At 47.1% G+C, this 21,856-nt stretch overlaps 1 protein-coding gene across 1 annotated transcript in view; it reads right to left on the bottom strand.

Annotated features, from left to right (window-relative positions):
• Positions 1-9,528: 9,528 nt before the first annotated feature.
• Positions 9,529-21,856, bottom strand: part of LOC111155785 (chloride intracellular channel 6) — a 42,888-nt gene continuing 30,560 nt past the window's right edge. Inside the window, exons 2-6 of the mRNA XM_022516185.1 lie at positions 17,368-17,477; positions 16,629-16,754; positions 15,892-15,998; positions 15,168-15,349; positions 9,529-9,764 (exon numbers count right to left, since the gene is read on the bottom strand). Of these exons, the coding sequence (XP_022371893.1) occupies positions 9,603-9,764; positions 15,168-15,349; positions 15,892-15,998; positions 16,629-16,754; positions 17,368-17,477 (687 nt within the window). The 3' untranslated portion in view covers positions 9,529-9,602. The remainder of the gene's footprint in view (positions 9,765-15,167; positions 15,350-15,891; positions 15,999-16,628; positions 16,755-17,367; positions 17,478-21,856) is intronic.

The raw sequence follows: 21,856 nt of genomic DNA, 5'->3' as shown, positions 1-21,856 counted from the left end.
CTCCTCTCCCTCACCCACCCCACCAGGACTCATAACCCAGACCCAGAAATTAGAGTTTATGCGGGAAATAGCTTAAAGAGCATCTATCCATTAGCTGTTAATCCTGACTACACAAGAGAATTGCCTGGGAAGTTGTTTTGTTGTTTGTTTGTTTGTTTGTTTTGAGAGAGAAAGAGTGGGGAAGGTGCAGAGAGAGAGGAAGAGAATCCCAAGCAGACTCCATGCTCAGCATGGAACCCAATGCAGGGCTCTATCTCACAACCTTGAGATAATGACCTGTGCCAAAATCAAGAGTTAGATGCTTAACTTACTGAGTCATCCAGGTGCCCCATTGCCTGGGAATATTTTTAAAACAGCAATGTCCAAGCCTAACCCCAAAGATGGTAATTCATTTGGTCTGAGGTGGCTTGTGCATCGACAATTTTTAAAGCCACACAGATGATGATAAAATGCAGTCAAGATTGAAAACTCACCAATCTAGCCCAACTGCTTAGTTTTTCAGTAAAGACCTGGAGAAGGTTAACCTTTGCCTACCCTCCCCCCTCCATTTACTGCTATCTCCAAACCTGTAAGTTGTCAATTCTGACTGGAATGTTCCGCCCCCTCTAGACATGACAAGGCCCCGAAGTTGACAGAAGAAGGTTTTTGTGGTGGCCCTCGCCCTCCACTCATGAGAGAGGAAAAAGTAAGGCTCTTCCCAGATTGCAAGGCAAGATGGCAGCTACCCGCTGCCACCACAGCACACACCCATGGCCTATGGGACCACACATACTTGTGTAGGTTTTGTAAACTATAAAGTGATCTTTGAATGTGCTTTATCACTTCTATTACTTCGTTTGTGGTAGTGTCCCCTCAGCAACATTGTAACAATCTTTAAGTGTATGGGGCGCCTGGGTGGTTCAGTGAGTTAAGCCTCTGCCTTTGGCTCAGGTCATGATCTTAGGGTCCTGGGATCCAGCCCAGCATTGGGCTCTCTGCTCAGCGGGGAGCCTGCTTCCCCCTCTCTCTGCCTGCTATTCTGCCTACTTGCTCTCTCACTCTCTCTCTCTGTTAAATAAATAAATAAAATCTTTAAAAAAAAAATCTTTGGGGACGCCTGGGTGGCTCGGTGGGTTGAGCCACTGCCTTCGGCTCAGGTCATGATCCTGGGGTCCTGGGATCGAGTCCCGCATCGGGCTCCTTGCTCGGCAGGGAGCCTGCTTCCTCCTCTCTCTCTGCCTGCCTCTCTGCCTGCTTGTGTGTATGTGTACTCTCTCTCTCTCTGACAAATAAATAAAATCTTTAAAAAAAAAAAAAAAAATCTTTGAGTGTATCCCCTTACCCGCTTATCCACTTGGTTTCCATTACACATATTCTTGGGTATCTCTCTGGCCGCCATTCTATTTTCTCATTGTAACTACACACTTTTTAAAAGCAAGAACCTTTTTTCTTTTTAACTTCTTTTTAATCTTTGTGTATTCCAGTATCACACCCAATACAACAAATTCTTCTTTCCCCTGCATGAGCTAGCAAAAAATACCAAAGTATGTACCACAGGCCTGCCAACACCTGAACCACTGCCAAATGACCCTAAGATTTTCCTTTAAACAATATTCACTTTCAGGACCAGTGAATCATTTGTGACCTGCAGTAAGTACATACGTACATGCATACGTGCCTCAAATAAGATAAAATAGAAACGGAAAGATCCAGATGGAGGCGAGACCAGTCCTGCTGCTCAGTCTCCTTTAGAATCCTGGACTCCTCCCTAACCCATTTTCTCCTTCCTCTTGACTCCAAACTTGGGAGAACCCCAGACCACAGGGAAAAGGAACCCCATGACAGGACGTGACCAGGCCTCCACCCCTCGGCCTTGTACAGACTTAAGGACCAAGAGGCAAAGATCCTTGTTAAAATAACCTGCATTTTTCTTTTACTTCTTTTCGTTCAGTCCACACTGCGGGGAAAGTGTGTGCACATGTTTAAGAAGACGATGGGCTTATGTTTTAAAAACTCTGGTAGGTAACGTGACTAGAGAGGGCCTGGCAGCCTCCGCTGCCCAAAAGTCCCAGGCCCGTAGCACCACCCACCACCTGCCATCCGCCAACCTCAACTCCAGGCAATTTGTAGCTGCGGCTAAACTTGACTTTTGTGTCTACTCCGTGGGCTTCCTGAAAGGTCCCTCGGGCATCAGAAAGTACTAGCATACATGTGGTATAAGCCACAGTCACCTCCACCCCTGCGGGGAGTCCCCCTGCCCCTCCTCCGTCCCCTTCTCCCTCCCCCTCCTTCCTCCCCTTCTTCCTCTTCCTCCTGCCCCTCCCTCTCTTCCATCCTCCTCCCCTCCCTCTCCCTTTCTTTGAGGATTCTTCCAGGAAAATCCAAGGTCTATCTCTCTTTTGCCTTTTTCATTTTTTTTTTTTTTTCTGAGCAGAAAGATGTGGATAGAATCTTCCAGGTCCACTTCCTGTAGGGTTGTGAGGAAGCTGCCTTCTGGTCTGATGAAAGGCGGTCTTCCTTTAGTAAGGAGCACATCGGAAAAGTCAGCGCTCCAGGATGGAAAAAAAAAAAAAAAAAAGAGCCAGCAAAGAGGTGGGCTTCGGTCAGGATGGAAGGTGGGGTTCAAAGGTAAGCACCACAGGATAATAATACAGTCGCCAGACTGTCTTCTCAGGTAGCCCAGAGGACAAGCCCCGGATTGGACAGCAGTCTGAGAACTCGGGACTAGTCTGTGGGTCCCCATGTCAGATTGTCTGGCTGCTTTTTGATCTAGCTCTACAGTGAAATCAATGGATGGATTTATCGATTGCTGGGCCACTGACTGGGGAACAGTTAAGTAGGTTGCCAGCCTCTGCCCCAGCCCTGGAGACGTCCAGTAGCAACTTCACAGGAGCAGGACTGTCTTCTCCCTTTCTCTGACCCCACATTGAGCAGCCCTTCCACCCTCCCCGGCAGGCGAGGGGCCAAAAGGAGGTTTGTGGGGACACAACCACAGGATGGAGGAGAGACAGTGCCTCCCCACCCACCACGTCCACCTTCCTCCAGGGACTGCGATCAGAGCACATGGTGGCTCAGGGAGGTGTGCTGGGCCCAGGAGCCAAGGCTGGTGGGAAGAGGAAGGAGAAATCTCAGATGCTCCAGGTTTCTCAGGATCCAGGAACATGCCCCTTCCAGGAGCCCCTCATGCATCTCCGAGCCATCAGTGTGTTGGGCTCCAGGAGGGAGCTCTGGGCTCATGGGCTAGGGGAGGAAGAGCCCAAGGAGTGGAAGGGCCCTTAGCTCCTGAAGTCCACAGGCAGTGCCCACCCCACACCAGTCTGGGTTCACAAACAGAAGTGGCCAAGCTGTGTTAGAGATAGGCTTGACCAGGAGCTCCTTGTCCTTGAGAGCACTTCCCGTAGCAGGAGAGAAAGCTACATGAGAGACTGGAGCCCACCATGGACAACCAGCGGCCCTCAGAAAATACAGCCTGGCTTGGGTGGAGGCTTCTGGAAGCCAGGCTGAGACCAATGGGAACACTTTAGGCTTTGCTTCTCTGGCCCTGAAAAGCCACCCTCTGATGAGTGGGCTGACCTTGAATGACACCAAGAAGGCTGGACTGGGTTTACTAAGCCCTGAAGCTGAATGGGCATCAGGCCCGGGGGTGAGCGGGGAGAGGTGCCAAGCCTACTGCTACCTGCCTGAAGCCCAGTTCCTGTGGAAGGTGGGATGATGTCCCCCACCTCAGGGAATGGAAGAAAGGGCCATGTCGTCGGGAGAAGGACAGCTGGGCCCCGGTGGGCCTCGGGCTCTGGCTCGAACACCACTCACATTAATGTATCTACTTTTCCACGTCTCCAAGGCTCAAGGACATGTCACGCAACGGAAATCTGTGTCTCCGAGCCAGATGGGAGGCGTCCCAGAGGAGCCATCAGTCCACTGCGGAGTCTGTCCATTCACAGGATGCGTGACAGATGACTGGCCCCACCCACAATGACCCACCAGAGGGGACAGCTGAGCAGTTAGTGGCCACCATCCCCCATGACGCGCTTCATGGCAGGGCTACAGGAGGTCAGGGCATAACTGCCTTCCATTTCAGGAGAAAAGTTCAAGGTCCTGTAAACGTGTCCATTTTGACATGACCCATGTGAGGAGAGCAAATACAGGCAAAAAATCACGTGTGTGCCGCCAGTCACAGAGAACTTCTAAGTACACTGATTTCTACCTGACTGTGAGATAGCGTTCCCATTTTCCAGATGAGAAGAGCAAGGCTCGGAGAGATTAAATGATTTTTCAGATGTGTCAAAGGCATCAAGGGCAGACTTAGGACCCAGTGCCTGCTGTTGCTTGGTTTTGGTTTGGGGTTTTTTCTTTTTTTTTTTTTTAAAGATTTCATTCATTTGACAGAGAGAGAGAGAGAGAGATCACAAGTAGGCATAGAGGCAGGCAGAGAGAGAGGGGAGGAAGCAGGCTCCCTGCGGAGCAGAGAGCCCGATGCAGGGCTTGATCCCAGGACCCTGAGATCATGACCCGAGCTGAAGGCAGAGGCTTTAACCCACTGAGCCACCCAGGCGCCCCGGGTTTTTTCTTTTTTAAAGATTTTATTTATTTACTTGACAGACAGAGATCACAAGTAGGCAGAGAGACAAGCAGAGGGGGGAAGCAGGCTCCCCAAGGAGCAGAGAGCCCGATGTGGGGCTTGATCCCAGGACTCTGGGATCACAACTGGAGCCAAAGGCAGAGGCTTTAACCCACTGAGCCACCCATGTGCCCCATGGTTTTGGGTTTTTAAAAACATCACACACACCCCCAAAGGTCCTCATAGGACCTCAAGTAACAGGTTTAACTTGTTAGCGCTTAATGCCAGATAAGGGAAAAGCAAGCAAGCAAGCAAACAAAAACCTTAATGCTATTTGAACACTCTTTTACAAAACCAAGGAATGTTTTCCTTGAGCAATGGCCATTACCCTCTTCCTGCTCTGATTATCCTGGGCCCTGAGGGGATCTGCACTCTTTAAGGGTTTCCCAGGACCCAACACGGTGCTGGTGACGTTTGTAGTAGTAGGAGGTTGGGGCTTCAGAAAGAGGCCTGACTCAGGTTCAAGAGCATTAGGCCCTGGAAAGTTAGCTTTGCAGAGGACAGAGCCCAGCAGGTCAGCAGACTCGTGGGTAACCCCAGGCCAGTCACTGATAGCCACAGTCCTTGAGCACTTACCCGGGAGGACAGCAGGGAACCCATTACAGAAGGGGGCAAGAGAAATACACGGGAGCTGAGTGACATCAAGAAACAGGCCTCCTTTCCCAAGGGTTATTAGGATGGCTGAAATGCTCAGGAGCCGCGGGAGGGGCACTGAGACAGCACAGTGTGGACAGCAGTCCCTGAAAGGGAAGAAGTGAACAGCAAGCTCGATAAGATCACCCTCCCCGGTCACTGGGGCATTGGTGGCCAAATCCCAGGCCTGACTTTCTAAATAGATGACTTTCACCCCCAAATCGGCAACTCCCTGCTTTTGAACACAATTTCCCAAATCGGCAACTCCCTGCTTTTGAACACAATTTCCCGTGGATGGTGACGGGGACCCCAAAACGGCAGCTCTGGGCTCGCTCCCTGACTCAACTGCCTTCTCCAGGACGAGGGTCATCAGAGACTTGGCACAAACCCTCCGTAATGGGGACAATGACATTGTCCGAGCACAGGCTACAAGGGTAAGCAGCTGCTCCACTGAGTCACTGAGCACACAGGCAGGCAGCAACCGGGTCCCTCTGACCCGCAAATGCCATCGCAAGTCGCGGTGAATGACAGTCCCTCTGGGAGCAGGGGACCACACACGTACATCTGGTCTTCTCAAGTGGTCGTGCCCTGAAGTGTGCTAAGACATTAGACTAAAATGCAGGTGTCAGAAGGGAAACTGACCATTTTGAAAAATTCAGAATTAAAGCTCCGTGTGGAAAGAGAAATTATTTTGGAATGCAAAAAAAAATGTACCCCAAGGTATCCATTGTATGTATCCAGGGTTCTGTGAATTATACGTTCTTGGGATGATGCACCCTTTGTTCTCTTAATTGTAAAATAAATGTTGGAGTTTTCTTTTTTCAAAAGACATTCTTTGATGTCTTCTAATTATGAACCACTGGAGGTGGGGACTGAGTCATAGGTGCTAAGAGGTATTATGGTCATTGACTAGATGACACAGGAAAGGGAACAGTGCTGACCTCGCCCACAATATGTTTGTAGGAGGATGTGTGTGCACATGTGTGTATATGTGAGTGTGTGCCTACGTGTGAGGATATTGTGTTATATGTGTGTCTGTGTGTTTGTGCATATGTGTGTGTGAGAGCACGCTTGTGACCCCGTTATATGTGAACATGTTTGTGTGTGGGGGGGTGTGACTGTGTGTCTGTGTGTATGTCCCTGAGTGTGTGTGTGTCTATCTTTCTGTCTGGGGGAGACTTGGGCATACATTCAATGCCTGGGGACGGACCTATGGATCAGAAATTACCTCTTGAGACCTCTGGTCTCTAGAATTCCTTTCCTGGACTGAATTCCCTCATTCCATCCCCAATCCCTGGGCAGTAGCCAGGCAGTATAACTTTGCGACGCTCCCATATCCTTTCCAGCTTACACGTGGAAATTCTGTGCTCAGAAGAAAAGCTGATTTTTTTTTTCCTAATTGTAGGGCCTCTTGGGCAAGAGAACTTCTCAGTCAGCCTCCAGGTGGGGATTCATTCACTGAATGTCCATATTTGCAAGAATGTTTTGAATGAAACATACAGTATGTTTCAAGACCAAACACATTTTGTTTCAAGACCCACACTGTAATAAAGACTTGAAGCCAGAGAACAGTTCTGGAATATTTCTTGCCTTCCCCAAAGGAATATAGCCTTTTAGCGGCAGGTGAACTGGATGTGGGGATGGGACCCCGGAGTGGGTGGGGGGAATGGCTAGGGACCACCCATTTTCCTATAACCACACTGAAAACTGGAACAGTCTGAGGACCTCTACTGTAGCCACCCGGACAAGAACAGGTCACACAAGGATAGGTCTTTTCTGATCTCTTCAAGTCTCTGTTAAAATGTCTCAGTGGCTCACAATTCAAATACAGATTATTTCTAATTCAATTACCAATAATCTCTGCTTAGACATTATTCTCATTATTTTAAAGGAAGCCATTTCTGTTCATTTTATTCCTTTAAGTGTGAGTGAGGAAGGTAAAGTGGGGAAAAAAAAAGATTAAAGATCTTGGTTTCGTGTAAACATTTTTATGCATTTAATTTTTAAGGCACAAAGAGTTTATGTAGATCATATCACCATCTAAAAATACAAAGTTTGCACTAGTCACAAGTGGTATTCTGTTCATTGGCAACATGTAGATGTACCATTATATAACACTAGACTTGAAAATCTGACCCCAAAAGAGATATGAAACATGCATGATGGGGAATGCTAGACATGACTGCCAAAAACAGAAAGGATTAACAAAGAAAGCTGATGCTGGGTGGGCAGCCCCTGCATGAAACTGGAGCCTCTAGTAAGAAGGAATACAAAGTAGCCACCATATTATGGACTTTGGTTCTCATACTAGACATTTGTCACTAAATCCCAGAAGAGTTGTTAATGCATTTTATTCCTTTTTTTTTTTTTTTTTTAAAGATTTGCTTAACTCATTTTAGAGAAAGAGCACAGGTATGAGGGGCAAAGGGAGAAGGAGAGAGAATTTCAAGCAGACTTGAGGGGCACCTGGGTGGCTCAGTGGTTAAAGCCTCTGCCTTCGGCTCATGGCCGAAGGTCATGATCTCAGGGTCCTGGGATCGAGTCCCGCATCGGGCTCTCTGCTCAGCGGGAGCCTGCCTCCTCCTCCTCTCTCTCTCTGCCTGCCTCTCTGCCTACTTGTGATCTGTCTGTCAAATAAAAAAAAAAAAATCTTCAAGCAGACTCGAGCCTGATGCAGGGCTCCATCTCCCCTGAGATCAGGACTAGAGCGGAAATCAGGAGTTGGATGCTCAACCCATTGAGCCACCCAGGTGCCCCGCATCTTACTCTTTTCCAAATAAATCCAATAAATTCTTTTCCAAATAAATACCCATAGAGCAAATGCATATTTTTTTAATGAGCATTTAGCATCAACCACAGGCTACCACCAAATGGACAAGAGGGTTTCTATAAGATGTATGTAAATGTCAAAGGAGCGTAACCCCAAGAATGCTCGAGAATGCTCAAACCCACAACCCGGTTGTGATGCATATCTACACAGCCTTCCACATTGTCTCCGTGCTTTCAGCTGGAGCCGGGCAGCCTAGCCCAGACACACTACAGAGAGAGGCTGGCTGCAGGGGCAAGGTGACAGGCAAGTCACAGACAAACCAGAAAACTCTCCAGCCTAGAGTTTCCACTTCCTCCCCAACCTGACTGGGTACCAGAACTGCACAAGAGTAGTCATCACGAATTCAGTCTCTCTGGAATTTCCCTGCCTAACCTTGAAATGACACTGTAAAGGCTGGAGAAGCAATGAGAACCAGGCTAGCCCCACAGCCCATCACCACCGAAGAAGTCCAGCTCTGGGTCTGAGGGCAGCCCTTAGAAAGAATTGAAGTGTGTTTGCTTCATATTTCACCACAGGGCAGGAGAGTCCTCCAATGGGCAGCTGGTGCTGAGTGGTCCCCATGAAAGCATGGCCTCATGAGAGGGGGCAGAGCAAGAGAAGGCATCCAAAAAGAAGTTGGAACAAACAACCATGGGCGCTCTCCTCCACTGCCTGTTCTGGGACAAGAGGCAGCTGGCATCACCAAAGTTGTGTCAAGGCAGAGAAGGGATCTCCCATAGCTCCCAGCCCCCGTGGTCCCCGCAGGTCCCTGCGGGTCTGTGGACGCCAACTCTCCACCTGTGAAACCTGATCGCAAGCATCCTCTAGCTCTGCAGGGTCAAATCTTTTTGGATCCTCTGTGGATGATCACCAAAGGCATCACCCACGGGTCCCCTCACCAACTTCACAGGAATGGAGTTGTGTGCAGCGAACATCTGCAAGAGCTAAGGGAGGGGAAGATGTTCACCGATAAGTTATCAGCAATTATTTAGGTGGGGTGAAATTTTAGGTGGTTTCTTTTTTCCCCTTCCTTATATTCTCTGACATTGTTTTAAAATATTAAAATAGGCATGTAATCATCTTGTGACTACAAAAACAGTATTTTTGTTCCAAAAAAAACAAAAAAAAACAAAAAACAAAAAAAACCCTACTACTTTAGAGGAGAAAAATAAGCTGCATATGACGATTAGGAAAACTATCAGAGACAGATGAATTTTTTTTTAAATTGGAGGAGGAATTGAACCCAAATCTAATTTGCTCTGAAACTTAAACTGCAAAACACATGCCCTAATATAATGGTTTACAGGGTCCGAGAATGCCAAAGAAGTAAATTAAGAAGTCAACTGGACAAGGGGTGTGTGTCACAATATGTACTGGTATTATTCAGATACACAAGTGAGTTGATAAATCACAAGGCCATGTACCATTTCGCTATGATACAGTATTATTAAAATACGGGCATCACGGTTATTGGAAGGAATACAAATGGTACACTCACAAAGAACACACTCGTATCACAGCCTAGCTCAAACAGCTGAAAATAAGACGGAAAACACTCTGGCTTCACTTCATTCTTTTTGCAACATCTGAATATGCATGTTCAATCTCCTGGTCAGCTGGACACGTATTCGTGAACTCATCCCTAGCATAAGCATTGTTCAAGTATCTCCAGATGCCAGTCATTTCAGAAGGAAATTCAAAATCTCTGTATCTCTTGGCCACAATCTGAAAATCAAGAGGAAACAATCAGCAAAGGAAAAGCCCATTAATGTAGACAATTAGATCAGACAATCCACTCTTTTGCGATGTGTAATATATTCTCTTTCTGGAGTCCTGATGTATACTTCCTACAGCCAGCCAGGCTACACCCAAATTGCACTTTAACTTTGCAACAGGAAAGTCCATGAAAGCACTGGGCTCAAAAGAGTGGCTCCAGGGGCGCCTGGGTGGCTCTTAAGTCATAAGTCTGCCTTCAGCTCAGGTCATGATCCTAGGGTCCTGGGATGGAGTCCTGCATTGGGCTCCCTGCTCAGTGGGGAGCCTGTTTCTCTCTCTCCTGCTCCCCCTGCTTGTGTTCCCTCTCTCACTGTTTCTCTTAAAAAAAAAAAAGAGTGGCTCCTACACACACTATCCCGCTCACCAGTTTATCCCAGATAGTCCTTGGGATCCGCTGGCATGAATTTAGTCTCTACTTTGTTGGAGATCTCCTTGTCTTGCCAACAGTTTGGGCTTTGTGAGTTCTGCTGTTATGTCATTTGGTGCCTAAAGATTCATGAGGCTCTTCAGTTCAGAATGTGCCAGATTTACTGTGAAGTGCTCTCTTTTTCTGCTTGTTGAGCCTTCCCTCCTGAAATCCCAGATATCTGTGTATGTTATTCCTACAGATTTCCATCGTCCTATCACTGAAGAGATCATCTCAGGTTCAACAAAAGGACACAAATCTTATCCTCATGGAAATGGTGGCTGTGAGGACAGGGCAACTGAGAGTGAACATCATGAGAAACATTACAGTGTGAGATGTTTCCTCTGGCCGGAGGGGCGTTGTTGGGGAATTTGTCAGAAAGGAGAGTATATTCTGTTGGGCATTCTACCAGGTTCCTGGGATTTGGACTTTAACATATGAATTTGAGGAGATGCAATTCATCCCCTAACAGGGACCCAGGGCTACAAAGTTCAGTTCTGCTCTGTTGCCTCTTATTGCATTGGTTTCTGGGTTGTCTGGTTGAAGTGAACATGGGACAACACAAATTAGAAGATCTTTGGGACCTATCACTCAGATCTTGCAGGCCAGAAGTCATTGATGCAGCAAAATAAGACAATATATAACTGTCAGAAATCCTCCTAAATTGTTTAACATCTTTTACCTGAATTCAACCTTATTGCTATCAATGTTAAGATTCTGCTTTCCTTTTGTTTTGCAAAACAAATTTTAATTTTTTTTTAATTTTAAATTTTTTTTAATTTTAACATTTTTGAGCAAATTTATTAAGTGTATGCCTCCTATAGATATAATCTTCTTTTTATGGTACCTATTCTGAATTTAATATTTATATTGTTTTCTGTCTTTCTGTGTATATTAATGTATGTGTGTTTGTGTGTTTCTTTCTGGTCACTTGGAAGCTTATGGTCTATTTTAACTTTTCTCATGGTTTTCAGTATAACCTTAAATAATAGAGATTCTCTATTTCTTGATCTGTCAAGTTTAGATGATATCTATTGACTCCTGATTATGACAGATAAGGAAATTAGTACAACTCTGCACTTTTTTTCCATTTCTTCTCCCTTATCCCCCTTCCATTGGTTGTAAAAAAACATCCAAGTTTACCACGTTCTGATTCTGTTCTTTAACTATAATTCCCAAAATTGTTTAGTCTTTAGTTCTGTCTTTAGATTTAAATAGGTTCTATGTTTATCACTAGCCTTTTATGCCACACACTGCCTCTATTCCTGGATTCTTATTTTGATGAACATTTTATTATTTCATCACAGAAAAGTTTTATTTTAAAAAAATGGCTCAGGAGCGCTTATTTTATTAAGATTAGAAATCCAGGTAAAAACGACAATTTACCTGGATATGAATTCTTACATCATACAATCTTTCCTTTGATTCTCTGTAACTATTAAACCACCATTTTCTGGGTTTTTTAAAAGATTTACTTATTTATTTTAGAGAGAGCATGTGCAGGGAGGGAGGAGGAACAGGGAGAGAGAGAATCTCCAGCAGACTCCCCACTGAGCATGGAGCCCGAAGCAGGGCACGATCCCACCACCCATGAGATTGTCACCTGAGCCAAGATCAAGAGTACGCTCAACTGACTGAGCCACCAGATGCCCCTGTTTTCTGGGTTTTAATGTGGTCATGGAGATGCATGAGACCAGTCTGAATTTCTTCCCTCTGTAGGTGGCTTTACTGTTCTATTATTATTATTATTATTATTATTAATTCTCTTATTTTCCAGACACCCAAAGTGTTCTTTTGATCCTCAAAGTTCAGTAATTTACCATTTATCACGTATATCATAGTGTGTTGATTGTTCTGGATTTTACTTTTCCAGTCATGGCATGTTGTTTATACTGAAGGTTCAGATCATCCTTTAGTTCAAAATAATTTTCCCTCCTTCTCTTCCTTTCTTTTTTTTCTCCTATTCTCTGCGTTCTTAACTACATACATCCAGGAAATCTCTAATCACTTTTATCCCTTGCTGCTTCTCCACTCGATTTTGGATGATGTCTCAGGCCTGTCCTCCAGGTCCCTGATGAATTTCTGCAATGTCTTTTTCTATGTCTTGCTATGTGTAATGTAACTTTTATTTTTGAAATTATTAAACTTGTCTTTAAGTTTTTGTCTTGAGTTCCACCAACCTGATTTTCCTCTTCCTTGTGATGTTATAGTTTTCTGATATCTTGTTCGTCTTTGAGCTTTTTCTCAAAAGATCCATGTTCTCTTTCATGTCTTGAAGGTCACAGAGAAGAATCTGACTAGAATGTATTTTCATTTACTGGAGCAATTCCTCATCAGATAGGTGTTTCTCATCTGCCCTTTCCTTTTCAGATCCTTCTCTTTCTCCTTTTTCCCCGGTCCTTCTTGATTATCTCTATCCTCACAGAAGTCCTACTTAGGGTCTTACTGGTTATTAATCATCTTTTAATGAGGCAGATCTATTGGACTTAACACTTTTTAAAATAAGCAGTATGGAGGGCAAAGGCAGTGATTCACAGCAGCTGGGAGACCAATTTGGATGTCTACCCTCATAAACTCTCTCACCAAACATGCCCTATACTCCACCCCACAGACACATTAGGAGTAGGGTCAGAGTCAGGGTCAGAATCAAGATTAAGGTTAGAGCATCCTCCACTCTGAGACTCAAAGATTAGGCAGGAGGTCACCATGGCTAAAAATGAAGCCCAAGCAACTTACAGTCTCTCTCTTGACTAGTTCAAGGATTATTTCTGTTCTCTACACAGCAGCTACAAAGCAGAATGCCACATCCCTTCTTTCCACCTCCCCTCCCCGTTCCTTCAGATTAGGGGACCAGTGGCAGAATACAAAGATAGCACCTCTGCATGCTTTCTGCTTCAGCTCTCCCTCCCCAGAGACCTCAGCCCAGAAGTAATCTGTGTGGGGCTGTTCCCTTATTCTCCTCTCATGGCCCTAGTCCCCAAAGAAGTTTGGGTTGGGCATTTCAGGACTGTACTATTTACTTTTGGAGAAATCTGAACTTTGCTAAAGATACAGGGAAGCCTGCACTGGCTCTGTGACACCTCACACTGGACAAAGCTTCTTAGTCTTTGAATTAGCGTTCTGTCCTTTTCTGGTTTTATGACAGATGAAGCTTTACTCTGTTTTTTTCATGTTATTTTTGCTGGATTTCAGGAAAAAGAATAGATTATAAATTCCTTTACTCTCTCATCTTTTACCATAAATTCCTTTATACCCAGTCTCATTTCCCTTCCGAAGTTGCTCCATCCTGAAAGATTATGAAGCTGTTTGGTATTTTGAATGCTCAATGGCTTTGAAGAATTTGCTCTATGGTCTTACACTGGAGCGAGGAACTTCTTTATTTTACTCTGAAGTTTACCCCATCTACTGAAATTTAAAATACTCTTTTCCTATAGGAGCGAAACAAGTGGCAATCGATGGTACATGGCTGGGGCATTTCTCTTGCTCTTCCCCAACCTCCACGTACCTCTGCGATGTTACACTGGTCGAAGCAATGATACAAAAACAACCACTGTGAGGACTAAACCACACACAACCACTTAAATAGCTTGTTGGAAAATGGCTCCCAAACCTAGGTTTTGATGAGTTGAGATGCTTATACTACATTTTAGGTGTTGGGGAACTGGCAAAGTTATTGAAAACAATATTCACTTAAGGGCTCAGACACATATTCAAGGCTTGAATTTCAAGTTAGTATCCTTCAAGCACACCCGGGAAGACAGAAGAGAAACGGGGCAAGGGTTAGGAACAGAATCAGGAAGGAAGACGAAATGCTGAAGCGAAAGGCAAGGCAATGATGAAGAGCAGCAGGGGCTGCTGGTAGCCTGCGGAAGTCTCAGCAACACAGACAGATGAGCCTAATTTGTAAATTTCTAAAAGTCAATGACATGCCTTATTAGATCACAGGGTCCTCAACTTAACTCCCTGTGTCTTCTCACTCATCTCCCTGTCCTTCTACCAAGGACCTGGGTTTGGACTGGGTGGGATTTTAATCATCAAGGTGCCCCAGAACAAGGTTTGGGCTTCTTCCTGGGGCTTCTGAGGCTCCTGAGGGCCAACAATGTTGCAGTTGTGATGATGATAGCAGTTAACACCTGTAAGTGACCTGAAGGCTAGGGATACCACTGAAAGGCAGCCATAACTCCAGAGGCCACGTGTTGGGCCATCTACTTTGGAATCCCCCAGGATCACCCCCAGAAGTTCTGACTGAGGAGACCAGAGGCTGGATGGCAGGATTTACAATTCTAAAAAGCTCCCCAAATAATTCTTATACCTACTAATGCTGGAGAACCACTGGTCTAGGGAGCCTTTAAACCCTAAAATAAATGACACATGAAGCTGACTTCCTGTTCAACTATCTGGGAAGACACAATGCCAAATCAGGCAGAGGCCCAGCCAAGGAGGGGCTCCCTAGCTGTAGGGGGTAGATATTAAGAGCTGAGAAGACACACCTCTGTCATCCCTATGCAGAGCCATTTCCCCAGCTAATCACCAACAAGTGACTAAGTTCACACACACTGCAGTGTTCCCAGATTCGGCACATCGTCTCCAAGGCTCAAGCATTAAATGCCAGGTATAGTCAATGTTGCCCTCAAGCTGTCTTCATATAACTTTTCTTTAGGCTCTGGGGGTAAGACTTGGAACAAGAAGCGGTGAGGAGGGAGGAGTGGGAGCCAAGCTCCCAAATGTTTCTTGAGACCACCTGAAAAACACCTGGGAATATACTTGTATCTGAGACTTAGGAGTCAACCACCTCAAACAGAAAAAAAGCAAATAAACAAATAAACAAACAAAATACCTGACTTTTTAACTCAAGAGTCTGCATTTTAGATTGTTTTGATGTCTGGCCAAACCAAAACAAATCTCTATTCGTGTATTCAGCACCTGTGATTGGAGGAACATCAAACCTTTATAATGTGGAGCTTGGGTAAGAGGTTACAGTCAGCTAGTGTGAGCTCGTCCCCATCCAGGAACTTCCTTCCAGAAACAGCGATGTCCTCAGTACTGTAGGCATCGATTTCATCCGGCAGAGGGCTATTTAAGTAATTATCCAGCTTCTTCAGGGCCTTCAGCAGGTTCTTCTCATAAACTAGAACATAAAGGCAAAAAAAATGTAAAAATTATTGTCACCTTTCTCTAGATATCAAGGAAGGAGTCAATCACCCTTCCCTCTTGACACATGGCCGGGCAGCACAGGGAACTGAAGGGAGGGATGTGGATTTCTAAGATCTGCATAAAGGACTCACTCCTCCCTGGAAAATAGTTCTGCTGTCTACACAACAATGTTCCTTCTTGGACTCATCCACTTATTCAGAAATATTTATGGGAAGCCCATAATGAAATAAGCACCGGCAGGAGCATCCTTGAAACTGATTCCCATGGTGCAGCAGGGAATTCCTGGTGGGCATTCTTTTCCCCTCAAAATGTTTTTTTCTGGGCTCCCAACCTCAAGCTCCTGAAACCAACGTGCCGATTCAGTATTAGAGGCATTGTTCCTCCTTTCCAGATACAGGTCCCTACCCCCAGGGACATTAGTCAGAAGTCCCAGGATCTTAGAAGCAGCCACACCAGAGGCTGAGCAAGGGGTTGTCCACATGGAGAACACTGAACAGGAAGACAGCAGGTACTCACTCTCGTTCGCATCCTTCTTGGTGTTTTTTATAAATGCGGAGAATTTGGCAAACACATCATTCCCTGCAGAGTTAGATTCAGGGTGTTGGGTCCCCAGCTTAGGGTACCTTGAAAAATTCAGAATTGGAGCATCACAGATAAGCAATGTTTGATTTGGGTTCATGCAAGTGGTTGGGGGGATGGGGGGAGGCAGACAAGTCTTTCTCTGAGTGGATATAAATGAGAACACTTCCCTCTGGAATGTTCTCCTAATCTTTTTATCTCCAAGTCTTGGAAGCAATAGTCTAGGGAGAAAGCACTTGCTGTTCTCGTCCTGGCACACCTTGGACCCTGCTGGTCTTAGCTCCCTTCCAAGTAAGATGAAGGTGGGACACTAGAAGGTTCTCTTCTGGGTCCAGCACTCTGCAACATTGCATGCTACCCTGCACGCCTTACCTTCCAGCAGTGGACCTAAGAAATGGCCGACCCATGCAACATCAACCCACCTCCTCCCCCACTTCCTGCCATTAAACCATGATTGCCAACCTGCAGGTGCAGAGCAGAGAGACCCAGGCCTACCGTCATTCAAGGCTTCTGATCTCGCTCTGTGTTTTCTGTGGCACACCGCGGTACAGCAAAGGAAATGAAGTACCGTGGCCACAGAAAACCAAATACACAGAAGCCAGGAGCTTACAAATTGTCTGTGAAGGGGGGGGAATGTGACAATCGGGTTGTGAATGCTGGTTTTCGAGGCCTACCTCGGGGGAGCTAGTTTCTCCTCTAAGAACTCCTCGATCTTATTCACGTCCGTCTTGACTTCACCATCAAAAGTCATAAAGGGAGGGTTTGTTCCAGGAGCCAGGTTTTGCAGGTCTGCGGGTTTCCTGGGGTGGGGGGAGGAGGGGTGCGGTAAGCACCAGCTTTTGTATAAACAGTTGCCAACCTGCAGACTCATTTCCAAAGCTCAGCCAGATCCTCCCCAGTTTATGGGGGGCAACCCTTAAGAATGTCAACAGTGATCGTGGGTCTCCAAAATGTCCTACTGACAACAAAAGTGTGACGCTTCTCTGGAGGCAGAGGTGAGAAAGCAAAATCGCCCCATTGTCATCGCAGGAGAGCTGCTCACACAGGCTTTTGAGAGGTTCTTGGCAGACCAGTAGCTAGAGGAGCGAGTTCCTTATGGTGCCCCCAACTCCTCCCGGATCACGTTGGATCCAGTCCTGTCGTTGCGTGAGAAGCCCAGACTCGGGCTTCCATTCAGGATCCTAACCGAGGATGGATGGGCCACGATATTGCCCTTGGGTCCTAGGAGTGCGTGAGTGTGAGTGTGTGCATGTGTGAGTGTGCCTGAGTTTTGAATGTGTGAGTGCGTGGTGTGTGAGTGTGTTATGTGAGTGTGGCCCCCCATGCGAGTGCAGGTGAGAACGGGTGTGGGTGTAAATGGGTTTGCCAGGAGTAAAGTACAGTTCTTCCAGTAATGCGGAAGGCCCATCTTACCTCTTCAGGTCCACTGTTGTCACATTAAATATAACGCCCTTTAGCCAAAGAATCATAAAGAGGCGCTGGGAGAACGGGCAATTCCCAATACTCTCACCATCGTAACCAGCCTAAGTGGAAAAAGGAATCTTCATCAGAGCCGGTTTCACAGTGACAAGTGCCAGATTCCGCAATATGCAGGCACAAAACCATTACACATTTGTGTTAATGGTCATAACACTGTAAATACCCTTCCGGGGCCATTTCACAGAGCCGCTGAGCCCCGCCAGGGTGAGGGTGGGGGAAACACAGGGACGGGCTGCACCGAGCATTTCCTCCTTCTTTCCCACCACTCACCACTTCCTGCCACGCTGGGCCTCTGCCCAGCCTGCACTCAGGGAGAGAGCAGCCCCTGGGAACTCCCTTTGTTACCAAAGGCCCACAAAAAAGACATGCTCTTTCCCTCCTCTGTCTCACGATAGTCTCCAGAAGCAGCACCCCTCTTTCCAGGAGGAGCAGGCTTAGAAACCCACCAGCAGGTTCTCCCACCGAGACACGAGCCCTCATGGTCTCTGTGGTGCCCGTCTCCAGAATGAGAGGGGTGCGTTGTACGCGTTCTAGATCCCCGTACACTATCACACTTGGATATCCCCTCATCTGACTCATGGGGCGGCTGAGAGATGGGGAGCATTTCTACTGAGAAGGGGGATTATTACACAGCTGGTGTTGAGAGGGGAGTGACTCCTCCCTGGTGACCCAAAGCAGGTCACATCCACACACACCTCCCCTAAATGTAGACACACACATACTAAACACACATCCTTCTCAAAGGCAGGTGATGGGGAAGAGAGGTGGGGGGGGGGCTCCACATGCCCTTGGAAATGAAGCAGTAGGATCAAAGGCAATAAAGGAAGTTCCCAGACGCTTCTTCCTCCTGCCATCTTTCCCCCAAGCCTCAGGTCTCTGACAAGCTTGTGGCACAGTAAGATGCGGCTGGAAAGGCAAGAAGGGGCCTTGGACATGCTCTTCACATCTCCAGACGGCAAGCCCCACACCCAGCCAGACCTCAGGGACAGAAACACAGCCACAGTTAACCCTACCGCCTATGGTTAAGAGAAGCGGGACAGGACAGCACCGCATCTGTAACCTGCCTCGCAAGTCGAGACAGGAAGCGAGCTGCTGGGTTGGGAACTGAAGAAAGACCAAAACTGATGTCAAGAAAACAGGACCTTCAGAGAGATGGTTCCTTAAGTCACCTGAAGGGACTGGTTTTTGTCTTCTTTTTTCTTTTTCTTTCTTTCTTTTCTTTTTTTTCCAGATTTTATTTATTTATTTGACAGAGAAAGACACAGCAAGAGAGGGAACACAAGCAGGGGAGTGCGAGAGGGAGAAGCAGGCTTCCCGCCAAGCAGAGAGCCAGAGGCAGGGCTCGATCTGAGGACCCCAGGACCATGACCAGAGCCAAAGGCAGATGTTTAATGACTGAGCCACCCAGGCATCCCTGGAGGGGCCGTTAATAATAAGATGTCCTAACGTGCTATGGTGAGTGCTGCGAACTGTGTAGGACTGATGATTCACAGACCTGTACCCCTGAAACAAATAATACATTATATGTTAATACAAAGCCCACCAGGAACAAACAAAAAAAGAAAATTAAAAAAAAAAATAAGATGTCCTAGAAATTAAGAGCGCAAGAGACTCCCAGTTTTCAAAAGATCAGACTTTTTACAAAAGACACATCCAAATGGCCAACAAGCTCATGAAAATGTTCCTAACATCTGTAGGCAGGAGGGCAGTGCAAATTAAAGCCACAGAGAGATCCCACGGCATACCTCCCAGAACGGCTACAGTGAAAAGGTCTGACAGTACCAAGTGTTGACAAGAATGCAGAACAACTGAACTGCCATTCGCTGCTGGTCAGAGGGCAAACGGCACAAGTACTCTGGAGAACTGTTTAGCAGTCATCTACCAAAGTTAAACATAAACTCTATGGCGAGATTAGGCTGTGAAATAAATCAAGCAGAGAAAGTCAATTATCATATGGTTTCATTTATCTCTGGAACATAAGGAATAGCATGGAAGACACAAGGAGAAGGAAGAGGAAAATGGGAGGGAAATGGGAGGGGGAGAAGAACCATGAGAGACTATGGACTCCAAGAAACAAAATGAGGGTTTTAGAGGAGAAGGGGGAGGGGGATGGGTGAGCTGGGTGGTAGGTATTAAGGAGGGCAGGAATTGCATGGAGCACTGGGTGTCATACACAAACCATGAATCATGGAACACTGCATCAAAAACTAATGATGGCTACCATAATAAAATTAAACTTAAAAAATAAAAATAAAAAAAAAGCCCTACAACATGGCAATTCCATGCCTGACAAAAGGAAATGCTGAGGAACACTAGAGACACTCATAGGAATGTTCTTAATAGCTCTGGTACAATAGTCAAGACCAGGAAACAGCCCAGATATCATCAGGCATAGAACAAGGACATACGTTGTAGTCCATTCATACAATAGGGCACTACACCACAATGGGAAAAAAATTAGCTATTACTATAGGCAACAATGTGGATGAATCCCCAACAGGTGGTTGTTAAGAGAAAAAAAACAGACTCATAGGAGTTCAGACACAGGCAAACTCCTCTGGTTCATGAAAGTCCGAAGAACAGTGGTCTCTAGAAAGTCGGGTATTATCTGGGAAGAATGGGAAGGAGGCTTCTTGGTAGCAGAAATGTTCTAGATCTTAATCTCCATGGTGGCTATGCAGTTATATTCAAGTGGCAGGTCTTACGTTTGGGTTACTTTACTGCATGACTCACTTATAAATAAATAAATAAATAAATAAATAAAATAAAAAAGTAAAACAATGAATTAAAACATCATAGAGAGTTGGGTTCAGTAAGTTTTGCCTGGGGCCCAAGAATACGAATTTTTAACAAGCTCTTCCAAGGTGACACCATGCTGGTGGCGGAAGACCCATGAAGGTGGACTTCATGCACGTAAAGAGGCACCCACAGACTTAGAGGGCTGGGTTCAGAGTCCCGGAAGCTCCAGGCCCTCGCAGCACAGCCTACCTCTCCAGCCCTCCAACCCTCCCTTCCCCAGGGGCAGGTGCTGGCCTGTCGACCCAGCAGGGGAAAAGGCCTAAGGATTCCCCCAGCTGGAGTCTGAAGCTTCTGGGAGCTGGAGGGTTGGAGAGGAGAGGTGGACAGGCAGGACCCTCCACCCCACCGAGTGGGCAGTACAACTCCCTTGCAGATGGGCCCCGAAACAGCATCCTGCTTGGCCACCAGAAGCCATTCCCTGCCCCAGGATCCACCCCCTCCCGGCCATTCCGAAAGCTGCCCAGGCTCCTCCTCTCTCCCTTCTGGAGCCTGAAGAGCAGAGCTGAGTTACATAAAACTCCGGGTGCCTGGCTGCAAGGACCCCTCTAAGTCCCGGTTCTTTCTTAACCTCGGCAGGTTGGGACAGAATCGAGCCAAGAGGGGGGCAGAATCTAGCCAAGAGGGGGGCGGGGCTCAGAAAGCGCAGGGACGGAAAGCCGCATACTTCGGCCAGTCCTGACTTGCTCGCTGCTTCCAAACCTCTTATTTTTATAGTGGTTACACTAAGCACAGTCAAGTCTAAGGTTAAGTTCTGCGGAGTGGGGCAAGTGTTTCCGTTCTCCTTCCCCCTCGTCTCTGCAGCCTCGGGACCCCTGTCATAACTCCTTCCAAATGCGGCCAAATCCCGCGGAGCCCGCGCGGGTCTGCCATCTCTGGGGTGGGGGTTAGGAGCCATACGTCCCCTCACAGTAAAACCTGCCTCGCCCCCCAGCTCTGCGGACACGGACACCGGGGAACAGGCTCCCTTCTGGAGGAGGGACGACCGGAGACAGGTGGCGGGAGGATGGCGCAGGGCGCCGCGCCCAGAGCTCGGAAGGCAGGGATGAATGTCACGACTGCCCTCCGCACCACCCCCATGTGGCCCCAAAGCAGCACCGTCGCGTGCCAGCGGCGCTAGCGGGCTGGGGACTGTCCGGCACTTTCCAGAGTGAGTCCGGCCTCCGGAATGCGCCAGGCGCCGGGCTGCCAATACGCTTTACAAACGCGATGTCGCCTCATCTTTAATGGCTCTGAACACACTTCCCTGTCTTGGTCCGCTGCACATGAGGGGGTCGGGGGAACACGTGGGGGAGGGGGCCGCCGAGGACGCCTTGCTGCCCAACTTGATTACTTTAATGTGTTTTCAGGGCTAGGACACGCGGGCAGAAACGAGGGCGGAGCGAGGCGGCTCGGCTGCCCGCGATTGCGCAACACCCGGGAGGGGCAGGTCCAGGTCAGGTTCACGAAGCCCTGGAGATGATGGGATAAATACGCGGACAGTAGGTGTGACTAACTGACACCGTCGCCCTAATTGAGACGTTTTATGGTACCAGGTTTTATTTTCCGTTGCTGATAATTCTCCCGGGCTAATTACACCCTGGGCTAAAATTTCTCAGCGAAGCTTCTCAGCCCACGGGGGGGGGGG

This window comes from Enhydra lutris, unplaced genomic scaffold (genome assembly GCF_002288905.1).
Source record: "Enhydra lutris kenyoni isolate GAN:26980312 unplaced genomic scaffold, ASM228890v2 scaffoldscaffold43, whole genome shotgun sequence".
NCBI classification, from domain to species: domain Eukaryota; kingdom Metazoa; phylum Chordata; class Mammalia; order Carnivora; family Mustelidae; genus Enhydra; species Enhydra lutris.
This window is presented reverse-complemented; position numbering and strand designations above follow the sequence as displayed.